The following is a 22,564-nucleotide window of genomic DNA, read 5'->3' as shown; positions in this document are numbered from 1 at the left end:
GGTACCTAGCTTTTGTTTCATAACAGACAGCAGGAACTGCTGACATTTTAGCATATGAAATTGACAATTTAAAGCCCTAATAGATAAAGTAGCAGAAGTGTACACTTTTTTGCCCCATCTCTCCAAAGCTCTAGAATCCTTATCTGCCGAAATAGGGTTTTTAGCAGAGGCGGCCTTAACACCCTTAGAACCCTGAGAAATGGTTTCTGGATCAGCAGCGGGATTTTTGAAAAGGAACTGGTGGGAGTCAGGGACCCTGTAACATCTGTCGGGCTTAGCAGGGGCTGGAGGGAGAGAGTCAGGAGTTAAATTAGCCTCAGAAAAGGCATCATTCACAATATCCAAAATAGGAGGAATAGCCAGGGGTCTATGTTGGGGAAGAAGGAAATCCCTATGCCTTCTCTTAGATTCAGAGTACTCCTGTCCTTCCCAGTGAAAATGTTCCCTCATGTCATGTAATGTTTCCCCAAAAGAAAAATCCTCAGGGGGAGAAGCTGATGGAATGGATTCCTCAGCATCAGAATCCTCATAAGGAGGGAAAGTATATTCCTGTTCAGAGGAAGACACTGAAGAAATAGATGCCTGATCAGAGGATTCATAATCCAATTCTTGCCTTGGTCTTTTGTCTGGAGGGGGATGTGAACCCCTAATCATGGTTAGTAAGTCCTCCGCCATTTTAAGCAGCTGTTTGAGATTTGGGTCCCGGATCAGAAGAGGCCTAGGCTGGTGTCTTTGATTTAGGAGTCTTCGCCTTTGTCTTTGGCTTTGCCTTTATCAGAAGCTTTGTAGGCCTGAAAAACCCCTCGGAAGCCGGTACCTGCACAGAGGCTCCAGACCCATCCGAGGGAGCATTGTCCGAAGGTCCTGCAGCTGGAGTACTCAAAGGCCTAGTTGGGCTCCTCGTGGGAGTCCGTTTCGGCAATCTGTTCTGTAATGGCCGACAGGGGCTGCGAAAGCGCCTGACGACTGCCGAACCTGTAGCTGGCTCTGCTTGTAAACAGTCGTCTGATTTGGACCTCGGAGGCCTGTCCTTATCCTTGTGTCGTTTGTGAACTCCAGTAGTCGGAAGCGTGTCTGACATTTTATATATAAATCGCCTGCCAAAGTAGTGAAAAGCAAAATCGTACCTCCGCTTAATAGAACGTTGGTTAAATCTAGCACAAAACCGACAACTAGCTACGTCGTGGTCAGGGCCTAAACAAGGAATACAGTAAGAGTGGAAATCCTTATGAGGTATTTGCTTCCCACAAGAAATACAATTATTAACTTTTTCTGACATCGGACTGGAGCAAGAAAAAAAGTGGGGTACTTAGCTTTGAGAAGTCGTCTCCAGAATGAAGCACGAAAAAATATCAGGAGTCAGCCGACCGGCACTTGCGAACTGCTTCCACCGCACGGCAAGAAAGACTGGAGAACATGGCGTCGGCTGGCAGCTTTGTACTCCTGGCGCTCCGATGTCAGGGAGCATGACTGAACAGCCAACGCCGGACCCACACTTTGGGATTCTGGCCGACAGAGGGCTGCCTGCCGGCAGGAAGAACCCTACAGTGATGACTGCATCAGTGAAACACGATGAACATTGGCTTCAGCTGCATCTTGTATACCCCTGACGCACTGACGTCAGGTAAGAAGCGACAGCAACCGACACCGGACCAGGACCTTGGAACTCGGGCCAACTGCGGGACCGCCTGACGGCAGGACAACCCAAGTGTAATGACTGCAGCAGTGCAACACGAACATCTGCCTCTGCTTCGGGCATGGCGCGGCAAGAAAGACTGATAAAATGGCGTCGGCTGCATCTTTTATAACCCTGATGTCAGGGAAGAGGAGACAGCAACAGTCACAGGACCCAAGACTTTGGGATTCAGGCAGACTGAGGGCAACCTGCCAGCAGGATAACCTAAATGTAATGACTGCAACAGTGAAACACGAAGAACATCTACAAAGACTAGAGGATGCACATAATGAAGTCAAACTGACTTCAGAATCATTGAAACTTTCAAGTTGAGTGTGGCCAGAGGTAGCATACGGAAGGTGGATACCATGAATCCCAGAGTTCTCAGAAACTCCCTGGCTATAACAGAGGCCTGAGGAAACGCTTTAAAGAAGGAAATGTGTGTCAAGGCCTTGGGAAGAGGCAGGGATGTCAGCAGAGGCACCATCTGGATCCTATATCCCAGAAAAACATGGTCTTGAAAAGGAGTCAGAAAAGACAGTTTGAAATTTATTGTTAACACGCTTTGCAAAAGAGAAATGGGCAAAATGAAGATTTTTGCAACAGGATCTCTGGAGGGGATGCCTGGAACAAGAGGTTATCCAAATAAGGAATACTTGGATCCCCCGAATCTTGCAAAAAGCAAATCACAAGAGCAAGGCATTTGAATACTCATCAGGCATTAGAAAGGCTAAATGGCAAAACAGAGAACATAAAATGCAAGGAAGCAACAGAGAAACGTAAAAACCTTCTGGAAAAAAGGTGGATCGGGATATGGAGGTAAGCATCCTTGAGATCCAGAGACACCATACAAGCCTGAGGAATCAAAGTCTGAAGGAAAACATTCGCAAAGAAGACACCTTCAGAAAACTCTGCATGGGAGAGAAATAGTACATTTGCATACACTTACCATAAATGTAGATGTTAGAGTGTATTCAATGTTGCAGTCATTACATTTGGGTTATCTGCTGGCAGGTTGCCCTCAGTCGGCCTGAATTCCAAAGTCTTGGGTCCTGCTTCGGTTGCTGTCTTCTCTTCCATGAGGTCAGGTCGTCGGGGGGTATAAAACATGCAGCAGACGCCATTTTCTTTAGTTTTTCTTGACCCCGATGTCAGGTGCCCCCAAAAAGGTAGCAATATTATATATATGCATCAGTATAAACTTTACCTTCATCTACAAGCAAATACACCACCATAGGTTGTAGAAGACAGAGAAGGAAAGATAAACTTTAGAATGACAGGGGGATGGCAGGAAGGTAACCTGGACTGCAACAGTGAATACACTCGAACATGTACATTTATGGTAAGTGTACACAACTGTACTATGTTCTTCGTGTTTCACTGTTGCAGTCATTACATTTGAGTCGAATCCCAAAGCTATGGTTGGGAGGCTGGAGCTAAACAGCATTAGGTGCGGCTATAAGGCTCTGCAGCACTGCAGTGGCAAAGCCTGCCCTGGACTTAGAGTAGAGAGGCAAATGGTAATGCTTTGTAAAGGTGTGAACAGAACTCCAAGTAGCAGCCTCTAGAATGTCTTTGGTTGGTACTCCTCTGAGAAAGGCTGCTGAAGTAGCTGCAGCTCTGGTGGAATGAGACCTAATGCCCTTGGGCACAGATTTACCATGGTGTAAGTAACAAAAATGAATGCAGTGGCTTATCCACTTTTGAAACTAACTGCTTTGAAATAGCCTTTCCTTCTGATTTTTGCAGCATATGACACTAGTAATTGCTCAGTTTTTCTTAAGAGCTTTAGTCCTGCTCAAGTAGAATCTTAGCTGTCTGTGTATGTCCAAGGAATGCAGAATTCTATCCACTTTGTTCTGCGGATTTGGAAAGAAAGTTGGCAGATGAATTGTTTGGTTAAGAGCCACACTGGAAACCACCTTAGGCATAAAAGTAGGACTTGTCCTCAGAGACACCCTATCTGGGTAAAACATGATAAAAGGATCTACAGCCATGAGGGCCTGTAGCTCAAACTCTTCTTGCTGAAGTAATTGCTAGTAGCAGAGCGGTCTTCTATGATAAGAACTTTATCAGCAGTAGCAGCTGTTTCAAATGGAGGCAGGGTGCGCTTTTCCAACACAATTGAGGTCCCATGCAGGTAATGGTGATCTTCTAGGAGGCCTTAAATTTTTTGCTCCTCTACGATACTGCTTTAGTAAGGGATGAGAAAAGATTGGTGGCTCTGTATTGTAATGAGCCGAAATGGCAGAGGCATGGATTTTGATTGATGAGAAAGATAGGCCTTTGTCAAGCATATCAGTTAAGTATTGTAATATCTCAGGAATATGTGGCTCTGCTGTATCGGTTCCTTGTGCTTGATTCCAAACAGAATCTCTTCCATTTGTCAACATAAGATTTTCTAGTCCTAGGCCTTCTGGCTTCCAAAATGACATCCATCACAGCTTTACTGAGAGGTGTCGTTTGTATGATTACATGATTAGCCATGCTGCCAGGTTCAGAGTCTGTAGTTGATTGTGCAGGATCGGATTGTTTTGCTGGGACAGTAGTTGTGGTCTTTGAGGTAAGGTCCAAGCTGGGTACGGAGACAAGTTCTTTAGGATTGTGTACCAGTATTGGCAGGGCCAGTTCAAAGCAATATCATCTTTGGCTTCTCTTGTCTGGCTTTAAGGAGGACCTTGGGTAGAAGAGGCAGGGGAGGAAAGGCGTAAACTGATAGGTTTTGCCAACTGAAGGATAGGGCGCCCATGCTGGTCCTGAAGGATAGGGCGCCCATGCTGGTCTGTGATAAGTCCTTGTGCAGTATCTTTTCAACTGAATTTTGAGGAGAGGCAAACAGATCTAGGTCTGGGCTCCCCCATTTCTCTGTTATGCTGAAGACTTGTGGATTTAGTTTCCACTAGTTAGACCCATAAGGTTTCTGCTTAGTCTGCCAGAGTGTTTTGTTTTCCTGGCAAGAATTGAGCTTGAAGATATATTTGGTAAATCAAAGCTGTGTCCCACAGTGCCATGGCTAATCTGAAAAAAGGGTACGAGTGTGTGCCCCCCCTTGCTTGTTTATATACCACATGACTGTGGTGCTGGTCGTCTTTATCAGTAGTCGTCTTGGATGAAGTAAGTCCTTGAAGGCTGTTAGGGCATTATGAACAGCTAGCATCTCTTTCTGGTTGATATGGAGATGCATTTGTTTTGGTGCCCATATGCCCTGAACGCATCTTCCTGCCATGTGGGCCCCCAGGCATAATCTGATGCACGTGCTAAGGTTTGGCTGGCAGGGGGTAGAGTGAAGGGCCATCCCATATTTTGGTGACAGGCCTTTGCCCACCATAGAAGCTCCTGTTGCAGGCAGGGAATGACAGGAATTACTGTTTCCACGCTGTGTGAATGTTGACTCCATAAACTTTTTAGGTACCACTGAAGTTTCCTCATATGCAGTCTTGCATATGGAATTAGTAGGATGCCGGATGCCATGAAGCACAGAGCCTGCAAAATTTGTCTTGCAGAAGACTGGGATTTTGTTGCCATCAGTTTGAAGTAGTCAGTTGCCTTTGTTTGTCCGGAGTGAGGTAAGCCATCTGGGCAGTTGTATCCAAGCTTGCACCCAGGCATGTTATCTTTTGAGAGGGCACCAGTTGTGATTTCTTTTCGTTTTTGTACCCTAGGCATGTTAGAAGCCTTTTCACAAACTCCAGGTGTCGAAGAAGAGTGTCCTTGTTCTCTGCTTGAATGAGACAGTCGTCCAAGTAAGGACATATTTGTATACTTCATCTGCAAAATGCAATTACTGGTGCCAGGCACTTAGTAAAGACCCTGGGCGCAGTAGATGAGCCAAAGGGCAGTGCAGAGAATTGGTAATGCATTAAACCAGCCTTGAATCTGAGGTATCTTCTGCACGACTGCCTTACTGGGACATGCAGGTATGCCTCTTTTAGGTCTAAAGTCACTAGCCAAGCATTCTTGTCCAGCATGGGCAGAAGCTGCAGCAAAGTCAGCATTTTGAATTTTGGAATGTCCAGGTATGTGTTCAAAATCAATAAATTCAGTATTGTCCGCCAGGCCTTGTCCTTCCTGGGTACCAAGAACAGTCTTGAATAAAACCCTTGCCCTTTTTCCTGTTCTGGCACTGTCTGAATGGACCCCATATCCATGAGGGACGTAACCTGTTTCTGTGCCTCTGCTCATTGATTTTTTGGCAGATCTGGCCAACCATCTGCCACTGGCAGAGTGTAGAAATGGAATCTGTATCCCTGTGATACAATGTTTAGTACCCACTTGTCCTGGGTTATTAACTGCCAATTTTGAGCAAAAAGTGCTAATTTTCTCCCTATGGGTGCTGCCAAAAGATAAGTACTTGGTGTAGGCAGAGGGACGTCATTGCGTTTGCTTTCAGCAGGTTTGCGCTTTATCTCCTCCAGATTTGGAGGTGGATGCGCCTCATTGCTTTGACCTGTATGAGTCTTGCGCCGGGTATCTGGAACCCATAGGGTGTCTGGATTTGCCCCTTTGAGCTCTGACACAGGAAAGGACCAATTTTTTGTAGGCCAGTGTCTACTGAATCTTGGTGGCTGCACTTTAAGTCGTCTAACGGTTTGCATAGACATAGCTTTGTCTTCCATTTTCTTTAAAACCTCTTCTGCCTTAACACCAAACGGAGAATCATGATGTAAAGGTGCATCTAGCAATTTAGCTTTAACATGATCAGGCAAATTTGGTTCCTTTAACCCGGCATGCCTCCTAATCACAGATCCAGTAACTGCGGCCCTGCAGGAGGCCTCTAAAGAATCAAAACCACATTGCAAAGTATGCTTTCCAACTTGTTCAGCTGCATGCAAAAATTCCTGCAATTCTTTATTTTCTGCACATTCTGAAATCAACATTTTCTGTTTCAGCAATCCCATAACATGTTGTTGGTACTTAATCATATGAAATAGACAGTTTAAGGCCCCGATTGCCAAGGTTGCAGATGTATAAATATTTTTCCCCCATCTGCCCAGTGCTCTAGAATCTCTGTCAGAGGGGGTAGGATTTTTTGCTGTTGAGGCCTTAACTCCCTTTGGACCCTGTGAAATAGTTTCAGGATCAGCAAAGTACAGTTGTGTACCTACCATAAATGTAGATGTTAGAGTCTATTCACTGTTGCAGTCACTACTCTTGGGGTTAACCTGCTGGCAGGCTACCCGCAGTCGACCTGAATTCCAAAGTCCTGGTCCGGTGTCGGTTGCTGTCGCCTCTTCCCTGACGTCAGTGCGCCAGAGGTATAAAAGATGCAGCCGACGCCATTTTCTTCAGTTTTTCTTGCCCCAGATGTCAGGTGCCCCCAAAAGGGTAGGCTAAATATATTATGCCAATAAACATACATGCAGTAAAGAAACATTTCCTTCATCTACAAGCAAATACACCACATAGGTTGTATAGAATAGAGACATACAGATAAACCCCAGCAAAAGAAAGGGGGACAAAGGTAGGGGAACGGTGGGAGGGTAACCTGGACTGCAACAGTGAATACACTCGAACATCTACATTTATGGTAGCTACACAACTGTACTATGCTCATCGTGTTTCACTGTTGCAGTCATTACTCTTGGGTTGAATCCCAAAGCTGAGGATGGGTGGCTGAGCTAAATAGGATTAGGAGAGGCTATGAGACCCTGCAGTGGCAAAGCCTGCTCTGGATTTAGAGTAAAGAGGTAAGTGGTAGTGCTTTGTAAAAGTGTGCACTGAACTCCAAGTTGCAGCCTCTAAGATGTCTTTGGTTGGTACTCCTCTGAGGAAGGCTGCTGAAGTGGGTGCTGCTCTGGTAGAATGAGGCCTAATGCCCTTAGGCACTGATTTGCAATGCTGAGAATAGCAGAAACGGATGCAATGACCTATCCATTTAGAAATAGTCTGTTTTGAGATGGCCTTTCCTTGTGATCCTGCAGCATATGACACAAAGTTGCCCAGTCTTTCTGAAAGCTTTAGTTCTGTCCAAGCAGAAGCGTAGCTGCCTATGTATGTCCAAAGAATGCAGAATTTTCTCACCCTTGTTCTGTGGGTTTGGATAAAAGGTAGGCAAGTGAATGGTGTGGTTGAGGGCTACACTGGACACCACCTTAGGCATAAATGTTGGGCTTGTCCTCAGAGAAACCCTGTCTGGATGAAAAATGATAAAAGGTTTCATAGCCATGAGTGCTTGTAACTAAGACTCATCTTGCAGAGGTTATTGCTAGAAGCAGAGCTGTTTTCCAGGATAAGAATTTTATATCAGCTGTTGAGGCTGGCTCAAAGGGAGGCAGTGCGAGTTTTTCCAAGACATAATTGAGGTCTCATGCCGGAATTGGTGTTCTCCTTGGAGGCCTGATGTTTTTGGCCCCTCTGAGGTACTGCCTTAAAGGATGAGAAAAGATAGGTGGTTCTGTATTGTAATGGGCTGAAATGGCAGAGGCATGAATCTTAATTGATGAAAAGGAAAGGCCTTTGTCCAGCATCTCAGTTAGGTATTGTAAAATCAGAGGAATATTTGGTACATACGTGTCAATGCCTTGTTCCTGGTTCCAAGCACAGAATCTCTTCCATTTTTCTGCATACGATTTTCTGGTACTGGGCCACCTGGCCTCCAAGATAACATCCATAACAGCTTTTGAAAGAGGAGTGTTCTGAATGGCTACATTATCCGCCATGCTGCAAGATTTAAGGTCCTGAGTTGGCTGTGCAGGATCTGATTGTTTTGTTGGGTCAGTAAGTGAGAAGTTTGAGGCAATATCCATGCTGGACCTTGAGACGAGCTCTTTAGGATTGGGTACCAGTGCTGGCATTGTCAGTCTGGTGCAATCAATATAATTTTTGGCTTCTCTTGTCTGACCTTTAGGAGTACCTTGGGAAGGAGAGGCAGTGGAGGAAAGGCATATACGGTTAGGTTTTTCCAGTGGAAGGATAGGGCGTCCACTCTCCATGCTTGTTTGTGATGAATCCTTGTGCAAAATCTCTGTAATTGGCAGTTGTGAAGGGAGGCAAATAGATATATGTCTGGGCATCCCCATTTCCTTGTCATCATGCTGAAGACTTGTGGATCCAGTTTCCACTCGTGGGGATCCATGAGGTTTCTGCTTAGTTCATCTGCCAGAGTATTTGTTTTTCCTGGCAGGAATTGTGCTTGCAGGTGAACTTGATAAGTCAATGCTGTGTCCCACAAGGTCAATGTTTGTCTGCAGAGGGGGTAGGAATGTGTGCCTCCCTGCTTGTTCATGTACCACATGACCATAGTATTGCCAGTCTATCAGTAGCTGTCCTGGATGAAGTAGATCCTTGAAAGCTGTCAGGGCATTGTGAACAGCTAACATCTCTTTTTGACTGATATGAAGATGCATCTGGCCTGCAGGCCATGTGCCCCGAATACATTTTCCTGCCATATGGGCCCCCCCAGGCATAATCTGATGCATCTGTTGTCAGTGTCTGTCTGGCTGTGGGTAGAGTGAATGGTAGACCCTTGTGGTGACAGGCCTGTGCCCACCATCGAAACTCCTGTTGCAGGCAGGGAATAAAGGGTAATTACTGTCTCCAGGCTGTGGCAATGCTGAGTCCAAACACTTTTTAGATACCAATGTAGTTTCCTCATATGCAGTCTGGCATATGGAATTAGTAGAATGCAAGATGCCATGAAGCCCAAGGCCTGCAGGATTTTCCTTGCAGATAAACTGGGTCTTTGTTGCCAACGTTTTGACATAAGAAGCCAGTTGCCTTTGTCTGGTGTGAGATAAGCCATCTGGGCAGTTGTACTTAAGCTTGCACCCAGGAATATCTCTTGAGAGGGTACTAGTTTTGATTTTTCATTTACTGAGTACCCTAGGCAAATTAGTAATATTTTTACAAACGCCAGATGCTTTAGAAGAATGTCTTTGTTCTCTGCTTGAATAAGGCAGTCGTCCAAGTAGGGATATATTTGAATTCCTCTTGTCTGCAAAATGCAATTACTGGTGCCAGGCATTTTGTGAAGACCCTGGGTGCAGTAGATAAGCCAAAGGGCAGCGCAGAGAATTGGTAGTGCATTGAGCCAGCTATGAATCTGAGGTATCTTCTGCAAGATTGTCTGATTGGGACATGCAGGTATGCTTCTTTTAGGTCCAAAGTTACGAGCCAAGCCTTCTTGCCTAGCATGGGCAGTCGTTGCTGTAGAGTCAACATCTTGAATTTTGGAACCTCCAGAAACGTGTTTAGTATAGACAGGTCCAGTATTGGTCTCCAGGTTTTGTCCTTTCTGGGCACCAAGAAAAGTCTAGAGTAAAATCCTTGCCCCTGCTCTTGTTGTGGTACTTGTTGAATGTCCCTCATGTCCATGAGGGCTGTAATTTGCTTTTGTGCCTCTGCCCATTGACTGTGTGGCAGGTCTGGCATACCTTTTGCCCTTGGTAGGGTGTGAAAATGGAACCTGTAGCCCTGGGACACTATGTTCAAGACCCAATTGTCTTGGGTAATCATTTGCCAATTTGGTGAAAAAAGTGCTACTTTTCCCCCTAAGGGGGCTGCCAAAAGAAAAGTGCTTGGAACTGGCAGAGGAAAGTCATTGGGACTGTTTCCTGTAAGGTTGTGATTTGTCTTCTCCGCTTTTGGAGGTAGGAGCACCCCATTGTTTAGGCCTGTATGAGCCTCGGGGCCGAGATCTGCCTCTGGGACTTCTCTGCCTCTGTGGCCTGTCTGACACTGGAAAGGACCAATTTTTGGAAGGCCAGTTCCTGCTAAATCTGGGTGGCTGTACCTGTAAGAAACTTAACTGTCTGCATGGATTTCGCTTTATCCTCCATTTTCTTCAACACCTCTTCTGCTTTAGCACCAAAGTATCACGCTGTAATGGAACATCTAATAATTTTGCTTTAACTTGATCAGGAAGATTCTGTTCCTTTAACCAAGCATGCCTTCTAATAACAGAACCTGTAACAGTGGCCCTGCAAGAGGCCTCCAGTGAATCATAACATTGCAAAGAATGTTTTCCCACTTGTTCAGTTGCATGCAATAAATCCTGCATTTCCTTGTTCTCTGAACATTCAGAATTTGTCAACATTTTCTGTTTAAGCAGTGACTAAGTATTTCTGATATTTAAGCATATGAAACTGACAATTTAAAGCCCTTACAGCCAAGGCAGCAGAAGAGTAAACTTTTTTCCCCCATCTGTCCAGTGCCCTAGAATCCCTATCAGAGGGGACAGGGTTTTTGCAGTGGAAGCCTTGACCCCTTTGGGACTCGGATATAGTTCCTGGGTCAGCAGCGGGGTTTTTATATAAGTATTTATGAGAATCTGGGACCCTGTAGTGTGTGTCAGGCTTAGCAGGTGCAGGGGGTAGAGTGCCAGGGGACAGGCCAGACTCTGAAAATACATCTACAATGTCTAGAAAAGGTGGAATAGCAAGGGGTCTGGGCTGAGGTAATAGCAGAAAGTGTCTGAGCCTTTTCTTAGATTCTGAGTAATCCTGGCTCTCCCAGTGGAAATGCTCCCTCATGGTATGCAGGGTTTCCCCAAAAGAATAATCCTCAGGAGGAGAGGCTGAAGGACTGGATTCTTCAGCATCAGAATCCTCATAGGGAGGAATAGAGTAATCCTGTTCAGAAGAGGAATCAGAGGAAATATAAACCTGATCAGAAGAATCATACTCTGTCTCTTGCCTAGGCCTCTTATCAGGAGGGGGATGGGAACCCCTGATAAAAGTAATTAGGTCTTCGGCCATTTTAAGCATCTGTTTTTTAGGCATGGAAGCCTGAGTAGGAGAATTCTGTACTTGTTTTGTCTTTAGAGCTGCTTTAGTCTTTGAAGCTGAAGATGGTTTAACATACAACTGTGTAGGTCTGAAGACACCCTCAGAAGCCGATGCCTGCTCAGTGGCTCAGGACCCATCTGAGGGAATGATTTCAGTGTGTCCAATACCTTGAGTATCCAGAGGCCCAGTCGGCTCCACGTGGGAGTCGGAAGCGGCCTGTGGCTCTGAGGTAGCGGGTGCCAGGGGCTACGAAAGCACCTCACTGTGAACCAGCGAACCAGTGACTGGCCTAAAAGAGGCCTCGTCAGTTTTGGACCTCAGATGCCTATCCTCTTCCTTGTCCTTGCGTTTTTTGTAAACTCCAGTCGCCGGCTGTTCCGACGGCATTATATAAGTAAAGCTTTGGCCAAAGTAATGAAATATAAAATCGAACAGATGCTTAATAGTGCGTTGGTTAAATCTAGCACAAAACCGACAGCTAGCAACGTTGTGGTCAGGGCCTAGGCAAGGAATACAGTAAGAGTGAAAATCCTTATGAGGTATTTGCTTCCCACAAGAAATACAATTGTTAACTTTTTCTGACATCGGTCTGGAGCAAGAAAAGTTTCCCCAACGGTGTACTTAGCTTTAATGAAGACTTTGGTTCTGAAATTCGGATTTGAAAATCTCAGGAGTCAGCCGACCAGCACTTGCCAACTGTTTTTGCTTCGGGTACCACGCGGCAAGAAAGACTGAGGAAAATGGCGTCCGCTGCATCTTTTATACCCTTGGTGAACTGACGTCATGGAAGAGGCGACAGCAACAGACGCCGGACCAGGACTTTGGAATTCAGGCCGACTGCGGGTAGCCTGCCAGCAGGATAACAAAGAGTAATGACTGCAACAGTGAAACACGATGAACATCAGGGTTTCTAAATAAAATTTTATGTGAGTCAGGGACCCTGTAATATCTGTCAGGCTTACTGGGAGAGTCAGGGGTCAGGCTAGACTCCGAAAACACATCATCCACAATGTCAAAAACAGGGGGAATAGCTAAAGGCTTGTGCAGAAACCTCATCTTCGGTTTTGGACTCTGATGCCTGTCCTTTTCTTTGCGTTTCTTGTAAATTCCGGTAGACGGATGGCTATCCGACGACATTGTATAGTTAAATCTTCTGCCAAAACAGTGAAATGCAAAATCGTACCGACGCTTATTGGTTAAATCTAGCACAAAACAGACAACTAGCAACGTCGTGGTTAGGGCCTAGGCAAGGAATACAGTAAGAATGAAAGTCCTTATGAGGTATTTGCTTCCCACAAGAAATACAATTATTAACTTTTTCTGGTATCAGTCTGCAGCAAGAAATAAAGTTTCCCCAACAGGGTACTTAGCTTTTAGTGAAGACTTTGGATCTGAAATTCTAACACGAAAATCTCAGAAGTCAGCTGACTGGCACTTGCAAACTGCTTTTGCTTCAGGCATCGCATGTCAAGAAAGACTGAAGAAAATGGGGTTGGCTGCATCTTATACCCCTGGCGCACTGTCAGGGAAGAGGCGACAGCAACCGACGCCGGACCTAGACTTTGGAATTCAGGCCAACAGGGTAGCCTGCCAGCAGGATAACCCAACTGTAATGACTACAACAGTGAAACACGAAGAACATCAGGAGGAATGGCTAAAGGCTTGTGCCGAGGGAGAAGGAAATCCCAGTGTCTCTTTTTTGACTGACAAGTCTTGACTCTCCCAGTGAAAATGCCCCCTCAGAGTATGCAAGGTTTCTTCAAATTAATAATCCTCAGGAGGAGATGCAGATGGAATAGACTCCTCAGCATCAGAATCCTCATAGGGAGGTATAGATAAATTCCTGATCAGAAGAGGAATCAGAAGAAATAGAAACCTGATCTGAAGATTCATAATCAGTGTCTTGCCAAGGCCTCTTATCTGGAGGGGAATGGGTACCTCTGATCAAGGTAATAAGGTCTTCAGCCATTTTGATCTGCTTTTTAAGCACAGAGGCCTGTGCACGTGGCTCATGCGTCGTTTTTTTTAGTTTTAGAAGTTGCTTTTGTCTTTGGTTTTGCAGCTGTCATCGGTTTGATGTACAAATGTTGAGGTCTTAATACACCCTCAGAAGCTGGTGCCTGCTCAGCGGCTCCGGACCCATCCGAGGGTGATACATCAGTCGGTCCAATAACCTGAGTATCTTGTGGCATGCCAGACTCCACATTGGTGTCTGTAGAGGTCTGCAACTCAAAGGTAGCAGGTATCAGGGGTTGCAAAGGCGCTTCACTGAGTAACGGCGAACCGGCGACTGGCTTAGGAGAAGCTTTGTCGTCTGTTTTGGATCTCAACTGCCTTTCTCTGTCCTTTTCTTTGAGTTTTTTATGTACTCCGGTAGTCTGATTGCTATCAGAAGACAATATTGGGTAGTTAAATCGGTTTCCAAAATACTTTGACGCAAAAATATACAGACGCTTAATAGTGCGTTGGTTAAATCTAGCACAAAACTAACAGCCAGGCACTTTGGGATCAGGGCCTAGGCAAGGAATAGAGTATAAATGGAAATCCTTATGAGGTATTTGCTTCCCACAAGTAATACAATTAACTTTTTCTGACATCGGTAAAAAGCAAGAAAAAAGTTTCCCCAATAAACTGAATATTTCAGTAGTCGGCCGACCGGCACTTATGAAATGCTTCTGTTTTGGGCACCACGCGGCAAGAAAGACTAAAGAAAATGGTGTCGGCTGCATGTTTTATACCTCTGACGACCTGATGTCATGGAAGAGAAGACCGCAACCGACGCAGGACCCAAGACTTTGGAATTCAGGCCGACTGAGGGCAACCTACCAGCAGATTACCCAAATGCAATGACTGCAACAGTGAAACACGAAGAACATCTACACTTGGTCTCCAATACTCTCTTTTCTGGGTACTAGAAATACCCCGGAGTAAAACCCACTCCTCCTTTGGAACACAGGCACCTCGAACAGTACCCAGAGTTAAAAGGTCATGAAACACCCTCAGGAAAGGACAGCCGTTCCTGAGGAGGCTGAGGAACACATTGGGGGGGGGGGGGTTCCAAAGCATGAAATATCCTTGGCGAATAATGGGGAGGACCCAGGAATCCTGAGTAATCTGTAGCTAAACAGAGAAAGAGAGAGAGAGAGAGAGAGGAAAGCGGCTGGGAAGAATAGGATAGTCAGACAGCACCTGGTTTATCTGGAAAAGGAGTCTTCTGAGGCACTAAAGTTTGAGTAGCCTTAGCAGGAGGAGCCTGCTTGCCACCCTTTTTACCTTTTAGAAAGGCGAGATTGCTTGCAAACAAAGGCTACTGTTTTAATGGGATAGTTTATCTTCAATTTAGGCACAGGAGAAATAAAAAAGTACAGTTTTGTACCTACCATAAATGTAGATATCCGATAGGTATGCATCTGCAGTCCTAACATATGGGTTGTCCTGCCTCAGGCAGCCCTTCGGTCGGCCGGATTCCAAAGTCTGGGTCTGGCCTCGGCTGATGTCGCACTTCACCCGTCACTGCTGCTGGGGTATAAAGGCATCAGCCGACACCATTTTCCTCAGTGTTTCTTGCCCCAGATGCCAGGTGCCCTCTAGGAAGGCTAAATTTGGATAAATGCAGATAATTCCAAACAGTAGAGAGCAAAATATATATACATATATATATATATATATATATATATATATATATATATATATATATATACATACATACAAACAAATACACCATAATAGATTCCACCAGCTAGCTAAAAGTGGGGTAAGTACCCTAGGAATACCACAGAGGGGAAGGAGGGTGGGTAATTCTGACTGCAGATGCATACCTATCGGACATCTACATTTATGGTAGGTACAAAACTGTACTATGTCCTTCAAGGATGCATCTGCAGTCCTAACATATGGGTAGAATACCATAGCCAAACTGGGGGTGGAGGCACTAAGATAATGATAGTGTAGTTAAGATCCCTTGCAAAACAGCAGTTGCAAAACCTGCTCGGGATCTGGAGTATAAAGGAAGATTATAATGCTAGGCAAATGTATGCACGGAGCTCCAAGTAGCAGCTTCTAAAATGTCTTTGGTAGCCACTCCTCGTAGGAAAGCTGTAGTGATGGCTGTAGCTCTTGTGGAGTGAGGCCTGATATTTTCAGGAGTTGTCTTTCCATGAAACGAGTAGCAGAATCTAATGCAATTTCCTATCCATGTTGAGATTGTTTTGAAATTGCTTTTCCTTGCACTCCTGTTGCATATGCTACCAGAAGCTGGTCTGTTTTTCTGCTGACCTTAGTTCTGTCCAGATGATAGAGCAGTTGTCTGTGCACATCCAAGGTGTGTAGTAGTCTTTCTCCCCTGTTTTGTGGGTTGGGGAAGAATGTAGGTAAATGAATAGCTTGGTTCAATGATACCCTGGAGACCACCTTTGGCATAAAAGTAGGATTAGTTCTCAGACACACTATCCTGATGGAAGATAAGGAAAGGCTGGACTGCCATTAATGCCTGTAACTCAGATACCCTTCTTGCTGAAGTGATTGCTAGCAGGAATGCAGTTTTCCAAGATAAGTACTGTAAGTCTGCTGTTGCTGCTGGTTCAAAAGGGGGAAGTGTTAATTTTTCCAGCACAAAGTTGAGATCCCATGCAGGTAAAGGTGGTTTCCTTGGAGGCTTTACGTTTTTGATTCCTCCCAAGAACTGCCCGAGTAAAGGATGAGAGAAGACAGGCGGATCCATGTTGTACTCTGCAGAAATTGCTGATGCACGAGTCTTAATGGAGGAGTAGGATAGGCCATTGTGGAACAGTTCTGCTAAGTACTCCAGGATGTGTGCTATGTTTGCCAATGAGACATTTTCTCCCTTTGCTGTACTCCAAATGAGGAATCTTTTCCATTTGGCTGAATATGTTTTCCTTGTGGAGGGTCTTCGAGCCTCCAGGATAATGTCCTTAACCCTCTGAGACAAATCTGGTTGATTTTGTTTTATGCAATATTCCAATCAGTTAGCTGCAGTGTTTTCAAGTTTGGATGCAGGGTCTTGTAGTTCTGAGTTAGAAGTAATGGACAGAGAGGTAGAGGCCATGAGTGTGCCCGAGACATGCTTCTCAGTAGCGGGTACCAATGTTGTCTTGGCCAGTCTGGAGCTAACAGGATTACCTTTGGCTGTTCCTCTCTGATCTTCAGTAGGACTTTGTACATCAAAGGAAGAGGTGGAAATGCATATGCTGTCAGGTTTTTCCAGCTGAAGGACAGGGAGTCCACCCTCCAGGCAAGTGGGTGGTACACTCTTGAGCAGAATTTCTTCAATTGGTGGTTGTGTGGGGAGGCGAACAGGTCTATCTCTGGCATTCCCCATTTCTTTGTTATGGTTTTGAAGATATCTGGATGCAGCATCCATTCGTGAGCATCTGTGGTAGTTCTGCTTAAGGTGTCTGCTAGTGAATTTTCTTTTCCTGGTACAAATCTGGCCTGCAGCTGAATGTTGAGATTCAGGGCCAAATTCCACAGGTCCATTGCCATCCGGCATAGAGGGTATGAGTGTGTACCTCCTGTTTGTTGATGTACCACATCACTGTGGTATTGTCCGTCCTTATCAGCAGGTGACCTTGTTGGAGAAATGGTCTGAATGCCTGGATTGCATGTTTCACTGCCAGCATCTCCTTTCGATTTGTGTGTAGATTCAGCTGGTTTTGGGACCATAGGCCTTGCATACACTTGTCTTCCATGTGCGCCCCCCAGCCTAGGTCTGAGGCGTCCGTGGTGATGGTCTGGCTTGGATGTGGTTTGTGGAAAGGCAATCCTCTGTTTATCTGACAGGCCTGTGCCCACCACAGGAATTCTTTTTTCAGGCATGGAATAATTGGAATCTGGGCTTCTAGACTGTGCTTGTGTTGAGACCATGCATTCCTTGGGTACCATTGCAACTTCCTCATATGCAGCCTGGCATGTGGGATCAATATTATGCAGGATGCCATGTAACCCAGGGCTTGCAGGACTTTCCTTGCAGTAAGCTGAGTTTGTGTTGTTAATGCCATGAAATAGACTGGTAGTTGCTTTTGTTTTTCCTCTGTCAGAAAAGCCATCTGAGTTGTTGTATCCAGTTCTGCACCTAAAAATGTTATCCTTTGGGATGGTACTAGCCTTGACTTTTGAATGTTGACTGTGTATCCCAAGGCTTGCAACAGTTGTATGACATTGGCCAAATCTTTTGTTAATTTGGTCTTGTCTGCTTGTATTAGGCAGTCGTCCAGGTACGGGTAAATTTGAATTCCCTGAAGCCTGCAATGAGCAATTACTGATGCCAGGCATTTCGTGAATACTCTGGGCGCAGTAGATAAGCCAAAGGGCAATGCTGAGAATTGATAATGCTCTGATCCTGCAAGAAATCTGAGGTGTCTTCTGCAATCTGGTCGTATAGGGACGTGCAGGTATGCCTCCTTGAGATCTAGAGTCACCAGCCAAGACTCCTTGCCCAACATGGGAAGAAGTTGCTGGAGGGTCAGCATTTTGAATTTTGGAACAATGAGGTATGTGTTCAGTGCGGACAAGTCGAGAATAGGTCTCCATTGATTTTCTTTTCTTGGTACAAGGAATAGTCTGGAGTAAAATCCTTGGCCTTGTTCCATAGATGGTACCTTTTCTATTGCTCTCATCCTTAGTAAGTTGGTGATTTGTTTTAGAGCCTCTGTTTTTTGGCTTGGTGGAAGGTTTGGCATTCCTCTCTTTTTTGGTAGAGTGTGGAAGTGAAACCTGTAGCCCTTGTCTATTGTTTGTAAAGTCCATTTGTCTCCTGTAATGCAATGACAGTTGTCTGAAAATAAGGCTAGCTTTCCGCCCAAGGGTGCTTCCAGTTGTTCCCTGGTAGGCGGAATCAGAGCCAAGTCATTGTGTCTGTCCTGTGGAAGTGGTTGTAGTCGTAGCTGTGGCAGCACTTCTCTGGTTGGCAGGTTGCCACTGACGACCCCTGTAGGCACCCCTAGATTGACCTCTGCCTCTTGGGCGTCTATTTCTGCCTCTCTGTGCTCTGGAGGTGTCTGGAAAGGATCAATTCCTTGAAGGCCAATTTCTGCTAAACCTCGGTGGTTGGACCTGCAAAAAATCCTAGACTGTTTGGACAGATTTTGCTTTTTCTTCCACTTTCTTTAGAACCTCCTGTGCAGGGGAGCCAAACAAACTGTTTCTCCATAGGAGCATCTAGGAGTTTTGACTTAACATGGTCTGGTAAGGATTGCTCTTTTAACCAGGCATGCCTTCGAATCACTGCTCCAGTCATAGCTGATCTAAAAGAAGCCTCCAGTGCATCATAGCCACATTTTAAAAAATGATTACTGACCTGCTGAGAGTTATGTACCAAATCCTGAAGGGACCTACGGTCTATAGGTTCAGGAGAGGACAGTTTTTTATTTAGCTGGTCTAACAAAAATTCCTGGTACTGAATCATGTGAAATTGACAGTTTAAGGCCCTGGCCGAAAGAGTAGCAGATGTATAAACCTTTTTACCCCATCTCTCTAATGCTCTAGATTCCCTTTCAGAGGGAAGAGGGTTTTTGGCAGAGACAGCTGCAACACCTTTAGGGCCCTGAGAAATGGTTTCTGGGTCTGCAACATGAGCCTTATACAAGTGGTAGTGAGTGTCCGGGACCCTGTAACATCTGTCAGGTTTGGCAGGGGCCGGAGGGAGAGAATCAGGGGCAGTACTGGCATCATTATATGCATCAACAACTGATAGTACAGGAGGTATGGCTAAAGGCCTATGCTGTGGTAAATGTAAAAAAGTCCTTAGCCTTTTCCTTGAATCTGAAAAATCCTGGCCCTGCCATTGGAAGTGTTCCCTCAGAGTGTAGGGTTTCCCCAAAAGAAAATTCTTCAGGAGGGGAAGCAGAAGGAATGGAGTCTTCTGCATCAGAATCCTCAAGGTGAATATGGGCCTTCCTGATGGTCAGAAATATCTGAGCCATCCGAGGAATAGTCTGTAGAGAGGTTCAGTCCTAGGCCTCTTATCTGGAGGAGGTTGAGAGGCCCTGTCTGGGTGAGGTTGGGATCCCATGATCAAAGAAATAAGATACTGAGCCAGGCTGAGAATCTGGGAACTAGAGGTAGGCCTGTGAGAGGAGGCTTTTGTAGGCAAAGCCTTAGAAATTTTGGCTGCTTTAGCCCTGGAAAAGGCCTTGATAGACATAGAAGCAGGGGGTCTAGCAGCCCCACGTGCAGGAGTAGAGATGTCTAGAGGAATAGTGTCTGACAAATCCTGGGTGCCTGCTTCTGCAGCAGTAATTTCTGTAGCCGATTCAGCCATGGCCTGTGTGGCCTCCGTTATCGGTGGCATGCTTTCGGCAGAAGGGAGAACCGAGGACTCTGTTTCAGCCGAAACAGAGACACTCACGGTTGGCCTAACTGTGGTTTCAGCCGAAACCGCGGGCCGTGAGTGTCGGTCCTTTTCCTTGTGTTTTTTAGCTAATTGTGTAGTTGGAGTCTCCGACGGCATTTTATATGCAAAAGCGGGACCAAAAAACTCTTCTGCAAACTCCGACCGACGGCAAGAAAGACTGAGGAAAATGGAGTCGGCTGATGCCTTTATACCCCAGCAGCAGTGACGTCGGGTGAAGTGCGACATCAGCCGAGGCCAGACCCAGACTTTGGAATCCGGCCGACCGAAGGGCTGCCTGAGGCAGGACAACCCATATGTTAGGACTGCAGATGCATCCTTGAAGGACATCATGTTTAAGTTCTTGTAAAGTCTTACCCTTATCCTAAAGGGACTTAAACATAGCAGCAGCAGCTTCACCAAACAAGTATTTATCAGGATAGGCATCCAAAAACTTAGCCTTAATATCATCGGGCAAAGATTGAAGCTGAAGCCAAAAATACCTCTTCATCACACACAAAAGCAGCAGCCCTAGAAGCAGCGTCTGCTGTATCATAACTACACTTGACAGAATGACCAGACACCTGGGAGGAAGTCCCTAACAGGGAAATGGCAGAAGTGTTACCCCCAGAGTCTGGAAGATCAGAAACAACCTAACAAAGCCTGGGATTGGAAGGCCAACAAATACCTGGACATATTGGTCTGATAATTAACAGCACTAAAAACCAAGGTAGCAGAGGTATAAAATCTCTTTCCTAGCATTTCCATCATCCTGCTATCAGAGAGCAGTAAGAAGAAATTGAGAGGGCTTGTCAGAAGCTACAGACACCACAGAGGGGTCAGCAGGACACTTGTACAAATATTTACAGTTCTCAGGCACCGTACACAGTATCTATAAGGCTTCTTGGGAGCAGGGGGCTGAGAATATGGAAAAAGCCATCCAACAAGGCAGCCAAACAGGAGGAATGGCAGACGGTTTAGGAGAATCCATCTACAGCGACTCGGCATGTTTTATGAACCTCAGAAACCTAACCACAAACCCATTTAAAGAACATCATCCTAGAGATACTGCCGCCATAAGAAATCTCTTCAAAGCGAGTATCAGGACTGGCAGATTCCTCTTCATTTGATCCACTGTCCAAAGGAGAGGGACTCTGAGAAGAGTAAGCATGGTATTACTCATCCAAATCCAGCTCCTCCTCAGAGGAATCCTGTTCCCTGGGTCTTTTTAGGAAAGTAGAGGACAAGGGGGATGGAACAAACTCCCTGAAGAGGTTTCAATGCCATCAAAGCACTAAAACCAGAGTGAAGGCCTGACATTCATCCTTAGCAGCAGGAGAAAGATGTTTAGTATTTTTGCTTTTTCTTCAACAGGACGTCAGCCTTATAAAATTTGGAAGTCTGACTGAGGACGCTCCGTAATGGTAGAAGGGAGTTCTCTTGACTAAATATGTGAGGAACACCCTTAGGCCTCTCAGAGATAATCAGCAGTGGTTTCCCCTTAATGTCCAAAACAGACATCTGCAATACCTCCTTGGACGTGCTTAAAGTCGGATCTCTGCCAGCTTCCAACTCAGTTGAGGCAGAGGAATCCAACAGTGCCAGGCGAACCTCCACACACTCACTTTGAAAGACATCCAATGGAGGGTGAACAGCAGAAGTTTCCAACCTCTGCCTTTTGGCTGTCTTTACTGATGGCTGTCCCTTGGAGCAGGAAGTTCCCTCCATCATGTCTTATTCAAGAAGCTTACGATGCTGGTTTTCAAGACAAAGTACCACAGAAAAAAGTCTACCACAAAGTGTTTTAGGTACAAAGGTCTGACAGATAGAACAGGATGTGTGGTCGTGTGAAGCACCAAGGCAAAACAGACACTTCGTGGTGGTCTTTATGGGGAATCTGTCTCCCACACTGACATTTACCCTTCTTGGACGACATGAAACCCCAGCAACAATAAAAATGATAGGCAAAAAAGAATCCCAATGAGGCACTTATCTACAACAGCCTGGTGAACCAGCAACGGAATGGGCAGACAATCAAGCAATGGGATTCGGACTGGCAGCAAGGTAGTTCTGAGGATGGTATGCGCGGATTTCTCCTTTATGTCCTATGCTATGCAAGCAGCACATGTGATGTACAGACTAACTTAAGGCAGCCTAACGGCGTTGGTATACTGGCGGGGATCCCTAATGTTATGAACACTACAACAGTGAAATGGAAGGACATCACTGAAGTACTTTTCCAGGAGATGCAGACCTCCTTTCAAAGGGCTTTCCACTTACAGATGTAGAACTCCATTATCACTCCAACAAAAGGATATCTTATCTTGTCACTATTTCTTCTCCCAAGAATGTTCCATAAGGGTTATGACAAAAGTACAGTTTTGTACCTACCATAAATGTAGATGTTCGAGTGTTCACCCTGCTGCAGTCATCACACTTGGGTTATCCTGCCGTCAGGCGGTCCCACAGTAGGCCTGAATTCCCAAGTCTTGGTCCGGCGTAAAAATAAAATAATACCTTTAGGCACAAGCAAATACACCACAGAGGTTGAATAGGATAGAGTGGTATAGATAAGTTAGGCTAGTTCAGAGGGGATGGAGGGAGGGTAACCTGGACTGCAGCAGGGTGAACACTCGAACATCTACATTTATGGTAGGTACAAAACTGCACTATGTCCATCGTGTTACCCTGCTGCAGTCATCACACTTGGGTTGAATCCCAAAGCTAAGGATGGGAGGTGGAGTTAAACAGGGTTAGAAGGAGCTAGTAGGCCCTGCAAAACTGCAGTGGCAAAACCAGCTCTAGTCTTAAAATATA

General features: G+C 45.5%; 1 protein-coding gene across 1 annotated transcript in view; it reads left to right on the top strand.

Moving 5' to 3' along the window:
• Positions 1-22,564, top strand: part of CAB39 (calcium binding protein 39) — a 1,351,479-nt gene that overhangs the window by 449,797 nt on the left and 879,118 nt on the right. Inside the window, exons 6-7 of the mRNA XM_044070040.1 lie at positions 14,707-14,726; positions 21,313-21,345. Coding sequence (XP_043925975.1) covers positions 14,707-14,726; positions 21,313-21,345 — 53 coding nt within the window. The remainder of the gene's footprint in view (positions 1-14,706; positions 14,727-21,312; positions 21,346-22,564) is intronic.

This window comes from Protopterus annectens, chromosome 4.part1 (assembly GCF_019279795.1).
Source record: "Protopterus annectens isolate FY-2018-M chromosome 4.part1, PAN1.0, whole genome shotgun sequence".
NCBI lineage: Eukaryota > Metazoa > Chordata > Ceratodontiformes > Protopteridae > Protopterus > Protopterus annectens.
Note: the sequence above shows the minus strand (reverse complement) of the source record. Positions and strands in the feature narration are given on the sequence as shown.